Source organism: Egretta garzetta, unplaced genomic scaffold (genome assembly GCF_000687185.1).
Source record: "Egretta garzetta isolate BGI_Z169 unplaced genomic scaffold, ASM68718v1 scaffold584, whole genome shotgun sequence".
NCBI classification, from domain to species: domain Eukaryota; kingdom Metazoa; phylum Chordata; class Aves; order Pelecaniformes; family Ardeidae; genus Egretta; species Egretta garzetta.
The window spans coordinates 229,088-244,958 of NW_009259529.1; the positions used below are offsets into that span (position 1 = coordinate 229,088).

Sequence of the window (15,871 nt, forward strand, 5' to 3'; positions counted from 1 at the left end):
TCTGGAATATGACAAGAGGTTTTTCTTTTTTTGTAATACATGTGCCTCACTGAGAAAATGAGAACGCTAAATTATTAATTCCAGACCATCCTTTTGCATGAAAATTATGCACTGTACATTCCTAAATTTATCTGAAACAGTGAACCTTTGGGGAGATGTTTTTGGAACTGCCTGTCTACAGAATAACCTCAAAAGAAGCTTTTTACTTAACTTGCCAGTACATTTATTTGCACGTACTTTAAAGCGCTGGTGTGGATGGAATGGGTGGAGCAGATTATACATACGGTCATTTTGCTGTCCACTGACTTGCATTCATCAGAACAGAAGTAAGGGAAGGAGGAGACCTTTGTAGCTAAGATGTAAGCAGCTTTGTCATAATCATAGATTAGTTTGTAACTTCGCATTTCTGAATTGTTGGAATGGCCATCCTCCCAGGAAAGTCAAATCATGACATGGCCACCGCAACCCGTTTCATTACTACTTCGCTCCTGTGGTCATTGTTCAAACCACTTGCTATTTGCTTAGCACAGAAGATTTAATATTGCCAAGCCGTTCCCATGGCCATTTTGCCTTTGTGGAGTTGGGTCTGTCTTAGTCCTTGCAGACAGCACAGTTTCCCTCACAAACTTTGCACAAGTTTAGGCAATAAATACATTTGCTGAGGTTTGGTTTCTTGTGAATGCCACTCACTTCTGTGTCCTTCTCTTATCCCTCCCTTCAAGGTATTTTTGGTCCTCGTTACTGGGTCTGCTTGCCATTGATACTAAATTAGAGTATAAAATCATTTGTGTATCTGAAATAGTCGCAAAAGCAAGCTTAAAGCTCTCAAAGAATTGCAAGCCAGCACCCTTCCACTTGGTTGTACTTCATACATTCCCGGTATGAAGAAGCTTCAGTAAGTGCTTTAAAAGTGCTGGGGATTTTACATATACTGAAGTCAGTTCAAAGTTGTGGTTTCTGTAGCAGCTATGGCTGTGCCACATTTCCTATACGTACTAAGGCGCAAAGGTTGGCATCTCTACAGTAAGACCGAATTCGGATATGCATGGATGGTGGTAGCTTCTGATGCGTTCCACATCGTCGGATTTTGACGTTCATGACTTCTGTGTCAAGTTTTCACATATACAGCAGTGACAGTCCTTATCTTTAAAATAAATAAATACTTTCATCTAAGGCAGCTGAAGGGGGGGGTCACCTTCCATCGGAGTTGGCAGGCAGACAGAAATGAGAAGGCATCTCCGAGTGGCGACTTTCCAAATGGGCTGTTTCAGAATGCAGTGCCTTCTCATATGAGTTAGCAGCCGAAAATCTTGTTGGTCCTCTGTGATAGTTTTCCTCAGTCAAGTGATTTCCAGGCTGGTGAAGTGACTGGTGCTTCTTCCTGTGGTTTGTTCCAACTTGTAGCCCCAACATCCTGGGCTACCTGGAGCGGTAGGCTCCAGCTGCAGTGAGTTTGCAAGTGGCAGAACAAAGTAATGAAAAATTATAATATTCGACATGCAGGGAGACAAATCCTGCTATCATCTGCCAGTTATTTGTGTTCTTAAGTAAAGAACTAGAGGAGAGCAAAAGGAGAGCTTCTTTCTAAGTAGTAAATTTACTCTTTCATTCTATCATGTCTTTTTTCTTAGAAAAATAAAATACTGATTCTTCTGCAGTTTTCTTTAGCAGAAGGGAAAGAATGTTGCAATTATGTGAGAGGTGGAATTGTATTATTTTAAATAAGTGTTGGAAGCTTCCTATGATTTGATTTTAATTAAATATTGCATCTCAGCCGTGCTCTTTACTAATCAGACCACTTCTCTCCTCATTAGAGTGCTAGAAACTTTAATATGCCTAAGCCTCCCATCTGCCTTCAGCCCTACATGTTTCTCAGTGGTAGTAAGACATATGTTTCGTGTGTTATCACTAAACTGTTAATGCTGATATTCCAATGATGATTGACCTCTGCTCTTGAAATGGATCTTTCCACTCAGGCAGATAACGGTTGTGGGTGTAGGACTGTAGGGCAAATAACTTCTCGTAGTTTAGTAAAAGGAGAAAGCGACTGTTTTTCTTAAATGTTTAGTACCTGGTTTTTTATGCCCTTGGTTTGTATTCTGTTGGGTTTTACCTTTGGAATATATTCCTGTGTTAGTTTGTGAATCTGTATCAGGGGGTTCTGATGGATATATTTGAAGTTGGCTACCTATGTGTAATTGTGTGACTTTAAAAACCAACCAACCAACCCACCCCAATCCTTTAATTAGGTGCTATGTAAGTTAGAATTTTCTTTATGGAAAGCTACTCTGAATAATGAGAACAGTGGATACAACACGTGCAGCTAGAAGGAGATTTGTTCTTTAAACATGCTAAAGCATTAGATAGAAATTTAGTAGTTAGTTTTTTCTGTGTCCTGTAATCTAGGGATTTTAGACTACGTATCTTCCTGTGATGTATAAACAGCCGTGCCAGTTGTCATGGTGATTTTTCAGTTGGAGAAAGAGTTTTGCCTTAATTTAGCGAGTTTGTTCTGCCAGAGAAGTCTGAGTTCTGCATCGAGCATTGGATACTCTGAGACTTAACTTTTTTTTTTCCTAAAGAAGCTTTCTTAAGTTTGCTGTTACCACTACGCAGTCATCATAGTGTTCAGCAGAATCTATACTCAGCTTTGTGTTTGTTGAGCTCCGTGTAATGGCAACCCATTTGTGATATGCTTAGGAATAAAACTAGTTAGCCAATTCTTTCTGCTTGTTCTTGGCCAGCTTAAAATCAAGTGAGAAATGATTTATTCCTTATTCCTATTCCTTTGGCACATTTTGTAATGTTTTTATGTCCCTGCATTTTTTAAAGTACTTCCTTGCGATTCTCCTAAAAAACGTAATTCCTCAGCCCTTTTTTTTTGTCCCACACAGACTTACTTTCACGTAGATCACTAAATGTATTCACTTGTTAAAACAGTTACAAGCACCAAGGTTAACTCCATACAGAGCAAGACCCGTAGGTTCTTACGGATAATTAGCCCGTGTGCCTGGCAAGGGTGTTCATATGGAGCTATAGAATAAAGTCAGTGCAAAGTACTTCTGAAAAAGCGGGGAAGATGGACTTTTTTTCCTAACACAGAACTTAATTATGTACCCTTGAGTAAATTAGCATGTCAAGAATAACTTCATGGGTTCTAAAATACAAATTTTAATTCAAGAAGCCAGATCAGTGTGTTTTGTCTGATACATGGCTACCAAGCTGGGGCCTTCTCAGTAAGACATCTGTTTAAATTCTCACTCAAAATGGTGCTGTGCTTGGAAAAGACACTTGAAAAATGAGTAACGTATACTGACAAATTGGCATGGCTGTCCTTGGGGAAGTCTTCTAAGTGTTTTTGTTTGGTTTTTTTTTTCCTGAAGCACACTCATGTACCATCTTTTCAGGGAAAGAAGTCCTTACAAAATCTGAACAATATCACAAGTCTGAAAAATGTCTTCTCTCTGAAATTGAATGCATCTTTGATGGGGGCGGGGTAGGAGGGAATGGGCAGCTTTTTAATTATTCTCATGCTGTTAAAATCTTAACAACTTTAACTTTGAATGTGATTCTGTTGTCTTTTTAAGATGGTCCAGCTGAAGCATCAGTTACAAATGGAGGCACTGCTGCTGTCACAGCACTGAATGATGACCTGGATATCTTTGGCCCAATGATCTCTAATCCTTTACCAGCAGCTGCTGTACCTCCTGCTCAGGTAAAATTTACTTAGTTACCTGCGTGCGTAAATACATGCATGCGCGTGCATATTTTCCTTCGAGGAATTGTTCATTCACGCAGAAGGAAGGCATACTTCGCAACACTCATGGCTGGAGACTCTTTAGCTGTAATGGCTGTATTTTTCTCACCTGTTCAAGCTTCCATGCTGCTTGGATATAGAATTAGGAGACAGTGTGATCTTCCCTTCTGAATCCCCCTGGTTATCCAGCTAACTTGGATTCTGTCTTAGCCTGGTGATGGAAGTCATGTTTTCTTTTAATTTGTATTCTTTTGTCTTGTTCTTTTTTTTGATAGGTATTGCTGAATATATTTTTACTTGATGTTCTCAGGTTTTTGGGCTTTAAGTTACACTTTTTAAGGACCTCTTACTGCTTTGTGATGCTGATATTTAGGAAAGGCTACAGCAGATGCTTCTGTCTTAAGAGCTGCTAAAAATTTGGGGTTTCTAGCTTCATACTCAAAATCAAGAATGGATATATAGAAGGACTAATACTGCTTCCTGGGCTGATCTGGTTTTGTCTCATCTTGGAACTTGTCTATCTGTCTGTCTTCAAGGAAGGGTAGCACCTGGCCCACTCCCTCTCTTACAGCCACGGTAGTTTGGAAGACGCCCCACTGCCATGCCTGTGGTAGCTGAGAAAGGCAGCTTTGGGATGCACAAAGAAAATCCTTCAAGTTGCAGCTTCTTCAAGCTCTAGCTCCTTTGAGCCTCAGAGAACAAGGTGTTGGTGCTGAACATGGCTGGTGCAGATCAGAATGCACGTGTGCAGGCTTCCTTACCCAGGCTGGCTTCTGAGAGGGAGGCTTTGGGGGGGTACTCGGCCAACCACCTCACCTGTGGGGCCCTTTTAAGGTAATTTAGAGGCTTATTTTTGCAGAAGGCCTCCTGTCTCACTCAGCTGAACCGGAAAGAACTGTATATATCCTTGAATTCATAGTTTGGGACCTGTGTTCTGTACTTATTTCTCCTTATCCAGTAGTTTTCATAATATATAAAATGGAAGGGATGATGATGGAAAGCAATTCTGATTGAACTGGCATATCATAATTTTGTTTCCGAATGTTCTGTTGATCCTTGTGGTCACCTCAAAGCATATCCATGTTGTTCAGCAGATTTGATTGTAATTTTTATTCTTTATCCTCTACTCTCCCATCCTGTACTTGTTGCTGAGGGCTGACTTTGTGCAACATATCAGGTAGGATTTTAGAGACTGAAACCACCTTTCTTTTTAAACATAAAACTACAGATAGAGCAAGCTTCCCACCGTGCCTTAAGCCACCTTAAGTGCAAATGGTGAGGGCAATGAGCCGTATACATGCATTTAGGCTTGAATGTGTTAGCTAAGATTGCAAAGGAAAGTGGTGGTATAGATTTTCTTGGCTCTTGTGGAAGTCTTTGTTCAAAGTACCAGAAAAAACAGTATCTGAGTGCTTGTCTGCTGTTGTACTGTGTTATGTCAAAATTCATCTAGAGGAGCCTACCTACAGAGGTAGATGTGAAAAGCAGTAACCCATTTCCAGGTTCACTGAGCTTTTTACTGTATCTACTTTTGGTGTAGACTGAATAAATTCAAATCTAGAATTCCTGAAGTTTCCACTCAACCCCATAAGAAATGGGCCAGTGGTAGTAACACATGTAACAGATAGGGTTTGCTTCTGATACATTCCCCCTTTCCTGCCTTTCTGGAGAGTGAAGTGATGACTTGTGTATGTAGTTACAGTCTGCTCGGGAGAAAAGATTTTTGGTTTGTTATTAACGTTTGCTAATCAGTCTCTGAGACCTTCCAGAATGTCAGCTTTCTCTTGTTTCTATTCCATGACAAGTGACGTGACCTGCTGGTTTAGCAGTGATTTAGCTGTAGAATACAGGAAATCCAAAAGGCAGCTAAATATTCAAGTGTGAGAAAAAGCAAAGGGAATGGTGATTCTTTGGATGGTATTAGTTGGTGATGGGTTAAATAATAAAGTGGCTGCTGAAGTATATTGAATCATATATATTAGCAATTAAAGCAAATAGATCATATAGAGTGCATTTACACGATAAAGATTCGTCACTAGACCTTCTGTGAGAGAAATGTTTTGATACATGTAGTTTATCTCTTATTGTGCTAGTTTTTAGACCAAGTATGACACTTACTAAGTGGATTAAAAAGCAGTAGAAAGGATGTTATTCTTAATACCTGGTAAGTATCACCTTGTTTGCGTACTAGAAAGCATGAACATATTTACTTGCTGTTCAACAAACCAGTCCAGATTTTTAATGACATTTTGCTTTTTTTCTGAGTGCCATAATCAGGAGCAGCAAACAGAACTCATATCAAATACTCAGTCCTTATGGCATCGTGCAAGATTTAGTTCTTGCTTACCTTCCATTCTTAATTCCTCCTCAAAGAAAACGTAATACAACCAGAGGAGAGAGATGGGTAGGTAGCAGAGATAGGTTTCCGATGCTGATTACATGGGTTGCTTGGTAAACTGGGACAAAGGGAATATTCTGTTTTGCTCTAGGATTAGAAAGGTCCCACAGGCCTTGCATTTTAGGGTGGTGGTGTCCAGTCTGGGAACTGATGCTGGGCAGCAGTTGAGGGTGCCTCTTGTTGGGCAGTGGTATGAGTATTTTGCAAGATCTTTCACCTTGTAACATGGATAAAAGTTGTATGGGATTCAGGGAAGAGTCGGGAGAATACTGGAAATTGGAAATAGTGCTTCATAATGAGAGATTTTAAGGACTTGGTCTGTTTAATTTCTTGAAGTAAAATGCAGTGTAATTTTTTTGTGTGAGACTGCAAATGGGAAAGTGGGCATAAACTAGAACTCAGTCCAACAGTTGTGTAACCCTAACATTCAGTTCCTGCATTTGGATTTGGAAAATTTAGAGAAGAAATCCACGGCCAATTCTTAAGTTGAGATGAGTAGCACTTTTCTTAATATCTATTAAGAGAATGCATTGAGTTAAAAAAAATGAAGTCAAAGAAAGGATCAAATGTGGAATAGTGTGGGTTGCTTTCTCACTCGGAGATATTTACCACGAAGTTCTGCATAGTAGGTGCTTCTGAGATACCACGGTGGGATTTGTGAACACTGAAAGAGAAGGGAATTTAATGGTGCTCCTCAAACCAATTTGTAGTAGCAATGTATGACTGTTGATTTTTCACAGGATTGCTTTTCTTTTCCAGCTTAACCCGAAAGGCAACGTACAGTACTAAATGCACATTTTTATGGCACTGCGGAGCACAGAAATGTCTGTTTGAATGTTTTATTACGAGACTGAAACAACGTGATGTCTGCAAACCTTAGGATTTATCACCATTGACATAGCCAAGACATGATTTTCAAATGAAAACAAAAGCAGTTGGTTTTCCTTTTTCAGATGTGACTTGATCATTCAGGATTGTGTGCGCTTTTACTCTGCTTTCAGAGCTCTGTCTTTATTACAGTTTTCAAAACCACTTAGAATATTTATTCCTACTATTCTGTATAGCTGGATGCTAATAAAAACTGTTGAATTTGTAGAGAATCGGTAAAGAACAATATGTGAATGAGTAACTTTTTTTTAGAATTTTGCCTATTAGCAAACTCAAGGAGGTTAAAGAAAAATCAACTTAACCAGCTTCTACTGCAAAGCTAGATAAAAGGCATTTGCTATAAATTTACCCGTTATGCAGTAGTCATGGACAGAAAAAAAGGAAAAAAAGATATTTTGTATGTTTAATGATGCTTTTTCATGTGAAGTGAGCATAGCTAAATTATAGCTATTAGGATAAAGGTTTCTGTTGCCAAACATTATATAGGAACTGAACAAAGATCTGTCATTCTTAGCTATACTTAAAACCGTTTCCTAAATTGTTTTAGCCAGACGTTAATTTCAGATTTTTTATGGGTATGTCTTCCAGCAAAAGTATGATCTTCATCCTTCACTGAAGCTTGTAGGGAGGGGTAGAAGGGGAGAACTGTGAGGTATTAAGTTTGAAAATATTAGTTCACAAAAACATTAAACGCAAGTCTTTTTCTAAGCAGGATACTAGAATCCAGTCAACTAAAACTTTTTTGGATTTTGTATGTGTGTGTGTGTCTGATACGAATTGTAGTGGGAGCTCAGAATTGGTTCAGTGGCTACAAAAATGTATTTTCATAGAGGTGGCATATGTTCTTCATGATTCAGGTCTGACAAGCTTTCATGGAAAGTAGTTGTATGCTTTAGATACCTAGATGTTCTTAAACACTCACTAAGCAGGGCAACAGCATCTTTGCCAGCGGGGTGGCTGACCTGGTAAGGAGGGCTCTAAACTAGGGGCAGCGAGGAAGTTACCAGCAGCCCCGTGGGGCAGTGATGGACAGGGTTGACAAGCAAAGGGCCTGCAGTGATGTGAAGGAAAGGGAACACAGAATCAAATAAATGGGTTTTAACTGGTGTCACCTCAAGCATTTGCATGTAAGCAAAGAAGTGCCTATAAGGCGCCCTTATGGAAAAAGCCATGAGACTTTGGGGAAAATCAGCATGCTGGGGCACCTCTACAGGCACACTGAAGTGTCTGTACACTAACGCACGCAGCACGGTGAATCAACGTGAGAAATTGGAGATCGGTGTGTTGCTGCAGGGTTAGTGTCTTGTAGGGATCACAGAGACGTGGTGGGATGGCTCCCACAGCTGGAGTCCTTCAGTGGAGGGACGCAGGCTCTTTAGGAAGGACAAGCTGGGAGGACAAGGAGGTGGAGTTTCCCCTGATGTGCGAGAACAGCTGGAATGCGTGGAGCTCTGCCTCGAGATGGATGATGAGCCAGCTGAGAGCTTATGGGTAAGGACTTCAGAGCAGACAGGTATGGGTGGCCTTGTATCGGGTGTCTGCTATAGGCTGCCTGACCAGGAAGAACAAGGGGGTGAGGCCTTCTATAGAGAGATAGGAACAGCCTCACACTCGCAGGCCCTTGTCCTCATAGGGGACTTCAGCCACCCCGGTATTTGCTGGTGGGACAACACAGCAGGATATAAGCAATCCGGGAAGTCCCTGCAGAGCATTGATGACAACTTCCTGACCCAAGTGATAGAGGAGCCAACGAGGACAGGGTGCTCTGCTGGACCTCATGCTCACAAACAAGAAAGGATGTATTGGGGATGTGAAGGTCAAAGGCAGCCTTGGCTGCAGTGACCATGAGATGGTGGAGTTGAGGATCCTGAGAGGAGGGAGCAGGGCAAAAGCAAGATCCTGGACTTCAGGAGAGCAGACATTGGCCTCTTCAGGGATCTGCTTTAAAGAGTCCCATGGGAAGAGAAGTCCAAGAAAGCTGGTTGATATTCAAGGATCACCACCTCCAAGCTCGAGTGGTCCATCCCAATGAGCAGGAAATCAGGCAAAAGATGCCTGGAGGCCTGCATGGATGAACAAGAAGCTCCTTCCAAACTCAAACACAAAAAGAAAGCTTACAGAAGGTGGAAGCAAGGAGAGGTAACCTGGGGGGAATACAGACACTGTCCAAGCATGTGGGGATGCGGTTAGGAAAGCCAAAGCCCAACTGGGGCAGAAGCTGGTGAGGGATGTCAAAGGCAACAGAAAGGACTTACAAGTACATGGGTGACAAAAGGAAGAGTAGGGAAAATGTGGGCCCATTGCTGAAAGGGGCAGAGGATCTAGTGACAGCAGGACATGTAAATGTAGAAGGCTGAGGTACTGAATGCCGCCTTTGCCTTGGTCGTTACTAGCAAGACCAACATTCAGGAATCCCAGACCCCGGAGACTAGGGGGAAAGGCTGGAGCAAGGAAGATGTACCCTTGATGGACAAAGATCAGGTCAGGGAATTCTTCAGCAAACTGGACATAGATCATGGCCCTGATGGGATGCAGCCATGAGTGAGGAGGGAGGGAGCTGGCCAATGGCTTTATGAGGCCACTCTTGATAAAATCTGAATGATTGTGGTGACTGGGAGAGGTGCCCGAGGACTGGAGGAAGGCAAATGCCATTCCTGTCTTCAAAAAGGGCAAGAACGAGGACCCAGGGAACTACAGGCCAGTCAGCCTCACCTTGTCCAGTTCTGGGCTGCCCAGTAGAAGAGCGACATGGACATACTGGAGAGAGTCCAACAAAGGGCCACTAAGATGACTGAGGGACTGGTGCCTCTCTCCTGTGAGGAGAGGCTGAGCGAGCTGGCACTGCTCAGCCTGGAGGCTGAGGGGTGCCTCATCACTGTGTATAAACACCTGAAGGGAGGGTGCAAAGAGGATGGAGCCAGGGTCTTCCCAGTGGCGCCCAGTGACAGGGCCACAGGCAATGGACAAAAGCCATCTGGGCTGCTACAACTGTCAGACCAACTTAAAGTATTGAGGATGTCATGATCTGTATCTGCTGTTTTGCAGTCTTTGGGGAATTAAAAGCCAAAAGGAAAATACTTATTTCTAGCCTCAGGATTAATCTAAACTTCTTGTCAGCCACACGCTATTTGGTAGTCAGATGGCAAGTGTAAAGTGATGGCTTCAGCTACCATATCTGTGGTCCTGACGCATCTGACCAATATTTCACAGTGAAAATTCCCTTTGGATAGGTACTACCTTTTACAGGTAATTCATAAGCTATCGACGACAAAAATTCTTCATGTTTAAGCATGAAGCATATTGGAGATGACTTCCCATAGTTCTGAGGAATGCTGTTACGCTAACGTCGTGAGACCACTCAGCAGTATGTGTTCCCTAACAGCCTGATGAGCGTTTAGTTTCGGTGCAGTGACTGCTTGAGAGCACTACGTGTAGCCTGTCTTAAAGGAAAACTAGTATGTGTGTGCCAGGCGTGTTTCTACAGAGGTGCTGGGAAGCGTGAGAATGTTAAACATGTGCAAATCATGTCCATGTCATTGGTTTCTTTTTACTTGAATGCCACCTGCTGTTTTCTTGCCATGCATTCTGCATTACCTTCCATTGAGTTAGCTGATGAGCACTTCAGGGAGTACTTGTTCAGTGCTTTGGCCCCTCTCAGAATCTTCCAAAAACAAACTGAATGAAGTTTTTGGAAATAAATGTTAAACAAACATTTAATCTCATGATGTAAACATAACAGATGATCGGTCCTCCAGGTTTTCGGCTTTCCCTTCTCTTCTGTGCCCACATGTAGCGATACGCTTTATTTTGTTAAAGCACCTATAGTAACAGTATTAGGTAGATGTGGAGACACTCCAAACCATGGTTCATCCCAGGCGAGAACAGTTTCTTATTGGGAAAAAAACAGCCCCGCCAAAAGCAACCCCAGACATCTCTGCTCTTCTCCCTTCTAGAGAAAAGCAAACCCCTTCCTTACGGCAGTGCACGGGGCAGGGAGGAAGGCGCCTCTGTTAAATGCCTTCCAGCGCCCACACGTACGTCTCCAGCCTGCGGAGCACGGCTGTTGAACAGAGGCTGTGTCGGCCAGGTGCCATGGGAGGAGGACCACGTCACAATGGAATAATTCAATAGCGGGACCTCCTGGGTATATGCAGGTGAAACAAATGCTGCTATTTAGGGTGGCCTTTTACCCGAATGCATCATTCAGTCCAACTCTGGTATTTTCCAAGATCGGCTTTGCCACACTGACAAGGAGCTGTCTCAAATGGAGAGGGCTTCCTGCTACCCACCAAAAAACTTTGATTTTTGCTTTGCAGTCAGAAATTTTTGCAGTGATAAGCAAGAGGCAGTAGTTTTTATAATACATACGTACGCAACTTGGTAGCTTAAGTGTACACTGGCCAGAGAGAAGGCGTCACAGGAGTTGAACGATTCCTGGCCTTGTTCGGTCTGCTTTCCCTTCGTAGTGCCGTCACCCTACCTTTTGTTGCTTACTGAGGCCTAGTGACCTCGGCCCAAATCGGCTGCTGCGTAAATGCAGGGGTTTCAGTTGCCACAGAGTTTCCATTTCTTCTTCATTTTCCCTTCCCTTTCCACAGCAGTTTTGGAGATTTTTTCACCATCAGCCATGTGAATCTGCACTCCTTTCTCCCGATGGTGTCTGGCCAATTTCATTGGTGCCAGAATCATTTTGCAGGCTTTTTTTTTTCCCCTCCGGTTCATAACACTGAGCCTTTTAACTTTTCGGGTGCTGTTTAGCACTTCAGGAGTCAGATGTGTTTTCTGAAGCTGTGGTTGCCCAGAGAGGTGGTGGAGGCCCCATCCCTGGAAACATTCAAGGCCAGGTTGGTTGGGGCTCTGAGCAACCTGATCTGGTTAGCGGTGTCCCTGCTGACTGCAGGGGGGCTGGACTAGGTGACCTCTAGGGGTCCCTTCCAACCCAAAGCATTCTATGATTCTATATTGAACATTTGTATTGTGGTGTTCTTACAAACCCAGTGTGACCGTAGTGGACTTTTCAGGGCCTCGTCAGCAGCCTGCCAGCAGCACCAGGAGGAGTTTGGAGGTTGTTGCTTGAAGCAAGAATATCGGCGTGTTACCGTATCTGCGTACGTTGTGGTGGCTTCTTGTCTGTCTGATAAAATTCAGTGTGTGGTGACAGTAAACAGACGGACCTGGTTGCAGATCCTGTCCATCCGTGGTGGTGGCAGCGCAAGGAGGATTTTCCTTCTGTGTGGGAGGGTTGAAACTCGCGCGCGCCGTGGTACGCAACTTGGTAGCTTAAGTGTACACTGGCCAGAGAGAAGGCGTCACAGGAGTTGAACGATTCCTGGCCTTGTTCGGTCTGCTTTCCCTTCGTAGTGCCGTCACCCTACCTTTTGTTGCTTACTGAGGCCTAGTGACCTCGGCCCAAATCGGCTGCTGCGTAAATGCAGGGGTTTCAGTTGCCACAGAGTTTCCATTTCTTCTTCATTTTCCCTTCCCTTTCCACAGCAGTTTTGGAGATTTTTTCACCATCAGCCATGTGAATCTGCACTCCTTTCTCCCGATGGTGTCTGGCCAATTTCATTGGTGCCAGAATCATTTTGCAGGCTTTTTTTTTTCCCCTCCGGTTCATAACACTGAGCCTTTTAACTTTTCGGGTGCTGTTTAGCACTTCAGGAGTCAGATGTGTTTTCTGAAGCTGTGGTTGCCCAGAGAGGTGGTGGAGGCCCCATCCCTGGAAACATTCAAGGCCAGGTTGGTTGGGGCTCTGAGCAACCTGATCTGGTTAGCGGTGTCCCTGCTGACTGCAGGGGGGCTGGACTAGGTGACCTCTAGGGGTCCCTTCCAACCCAAAGCATTCTATGATTCTATATTGAACATTTGTATTGTGGTGTTCTTACAAACCCAGTGTGACCGTAGTGGACTTTTCAGGGCCTCGTCAGCAGCCTGCCAGCAGCACCAGGAGGAGTTTGGAGGTTGTTGCTTGAAGCAAGAATATCGGCGTGTTACCGTATCTGCGTACGTTGTGGTGGCTTCTTGTCTGTCTGATAAAATTCAGTGTGTGGTGACAGTAAACAGACGGACCTGGTTGCAGATCCTGTCCATCCGTGGTGGTGGCAGCGCAAGGAGGATTTTCCTTCTGTGTGGGAGGGTTGAAACTCGCGCGCGCCGTGGAATGAGGCAGGCATGCGCTAAGCGGCTGGGGAATGCTTAGCTTGACTAAAACAAGGCCGTAAGTTAGGTACGCATTGCAAGCCCGGCTCTTTTTCAATGCATATACAATCGATTTGCATTAAAAGTTCCCACTGGTGACAGGATGAGTTGTGTATTTTAAGAATCATAGAAGAGGAACGCAGTGCGTTGGCTGGGTACCTAAGCCAGCCCCCACGTGGAACCGCACGTGTAGAGCAGCAAAACACCAGCACTACAGGCACCTGGATGTCATTTGTTCAGAAAACATTTTAGTGCAAGAGCGATAAAAAGCCTGACAGCCTGCCTGTATTTTAGGTTTTCGGTTGTAGACGACAGTAAGTTTCAGCTAATTATGCTTCCTTAGTAAATGAAATGTGCTTGAAGAACTCTAAGCCAATTATAAACACTGCATTTTAGCAATGTTATTAACTTTAAGTAGATCAAGTGACATTTTACTTTTGCCTTTTCTCCAGAAATACTGTTCATCTTATTGTAGTAGCATATTCCAAAGCACTTAGTCTTTTGTTTTAGCTCTTCTCTAATCTGTTCTGCCTATGAGAGGATTAATGAGATGTGAATTGTAATCTCCTTATTGATTTCCTAATTATTTTTCATAATCTAACTACAGCTCATGATTTATTCTTCTCACTGATGAAAAATGTAGGAGCAACGGGAACAAGGAATCTGTATGTGTACGCCCCGGAGCTGGCTGGGGTTTTAGTTTTGCGTGTTTTGTAACCTCCGCCGGGCCTTCTCTCCGTAGCGTACGTACGGCTTTTTTCTCTTGGGTCATACCACATCTCTTTACATCCTCATCTACTTTCTAATTATTTCTGTAAACGAACTGGGTTTTATTTGGTTCAGGAGCGAGGTTGTGCAGTAAATATTTAAGGTGGCGTCCTTTGCGGGTTTCATGCAGTAGCCTGTCTTGACCTTTATTTCCCAGAGCACTTCCACCAAACCAGCAGCTGCCACCTTGTCTGCGGCGTCCGGGGATCTTGATCTGTTCACTGAGCAAACAACAAAATCCGAAGAGTCAGCAAAGAAACAACTCTCCAAAGACTCCATCTTATCACTGTACGGCACAGGAACCATGCAGCAGCAAAATGCTCCGGGTAAATAATTGTGTAAAGGTTTCTGTGTGGTCCTGTTCTAAGCTTTACCTAGAACAGTTATCTCCTACAAGTACGACATTAAGGTTGGGTACCCCGCTGCCTGTATTCAGATGAAGACTTAAAATTACCATTTATAAAAATGAGAAAATGACTGGAATGTCATACGGAAGCTAAAGAAAAAAATAGCATGTGCTTTTCATTTATTTATAGCTGTTCAAATTAGCAAGCACACAATTTACTGAAAGATTCGTGAATTCAGCTTCTGCTGCCTAATTCGTGGCCTACGGTCCGAGCCTCCGCCGTGCAAACAGCAGGATCGGTGCGGCGCTGTCGCATCTTGATTTTAGCTGTGTTTGTATGAAAACAGAGACCTCCAATACAGCGATTAAGAGATTCTGGTTCACCGCAGGGATTTGCCTGACTCTTTTTTTTTTGGCACTTAGCCGCCGGTGGTGAGCCTTTTTCCTCTGAGAGTTTATGAGCAATTTTTTACTTTCACCAGAAACCAAATTAACAGCACTGACGTGCAACTGGGCAAAGTTATCGTTTAAAATTAACTTGGTGCACTTCTGACGTATGGGGCTGGGGGGAGGAGATCACAAAACACTTTTGCTGAAACCTTCCCTTCTCTGGTACAGGTATGTTCATGGGGTCGTCTTCTCTGCCATTTACCACACAACCGTCAACTCACTTTCAAGGCTTCCCAGCCATGGGAGTTCCTGTGCCTGCAGCAACTGGGATGATGGGAAACATGATGGGACAGTCGGTGCCAGTCATGGGACAGAGCGCAGGCGTGATGGTAGGGATGGGAATGCCCAATGGATTTACTGGTCCTACACAAACTGGTGCGATGGGACTTCCTCAAAATGTCGTTGGACCTCAAGGTGGAATGGTGGGGCAGATGGTCACGCCACAAAATAAGTACGGATTGCAACAAACCCAGCAAGCTCAGTGGAACCTCTCTCAGGTAAAGACCTGCCGTTCCCAGACAAGAGTGCTTATAAAAGGTGCCGCTTCCCAGATACAGAACGTTTGGCTGTAGGAGGAAAGTTGGGGTGTAGCCAAGTTACAGACTGCTGGACGATGAACTGCTCAGAGGCACACGGAAAAAAAATCCGTGAATAATTCAATTAAAGACAACTAATATATAAGCAGAGAATAAATTTTGCCAAGGCAGACCAAACTCAGTTCTCTGCTTCTGTAGCTCCTCCCATCCTGGCATCTGAACTAGCCAGGGAGAAAGCTAGTCGAGCCATAGTTACAAACTACTGAAACGTAAACACAGCCTCATAACTAAAAGCAGAATTTAATTGCTTGAGGATAGCCATTAACGATTAATACTTTAATTTACAGGCTTAAGGATAAATTTCAGTGGAATGTGCAGCGCTTTGCACTGTTCACACTCTCCTGTAGATCATTTGCTTAGGCCAATCTATTATTTATCTGTAGCATTTCCATGCTGTTTTTTAAAATTTCTTAAACATGTTTAAGAAGTTCTCTACAGGTGTTAGCACTGTAGTTGTACATTATCCAAGG

General features: G+C 43.4%; 1 protein-coding gene across 1 annotated transcript in view; it reads left to right on the forward strand.

The window, feature by feature from the left end:
* Nucleotides 1–15,871, forward strand: part of SMAP1 (small ArfGAP 1) — a 77,294-nt gene that overhangs the window by 57,983 nt on the left and 3,440 nt on the right. The window contains exons 7-9 of the mRNA XM_035893103.1: nt 3,588–3,715; nt 14,167–14,335; nt 14,974–15,302. Coding sequence (XP_035748996.1) covers nt 3,588–3,715; nt 14,167–14,335; nt 14,974–15,302 — 626 coding nt within the window. The remainder of the gene's footprint in view (nt 1–3,587; nt 3,716–14,166; nt 14,336–14,973; nt 15,303–15,871) is intronic.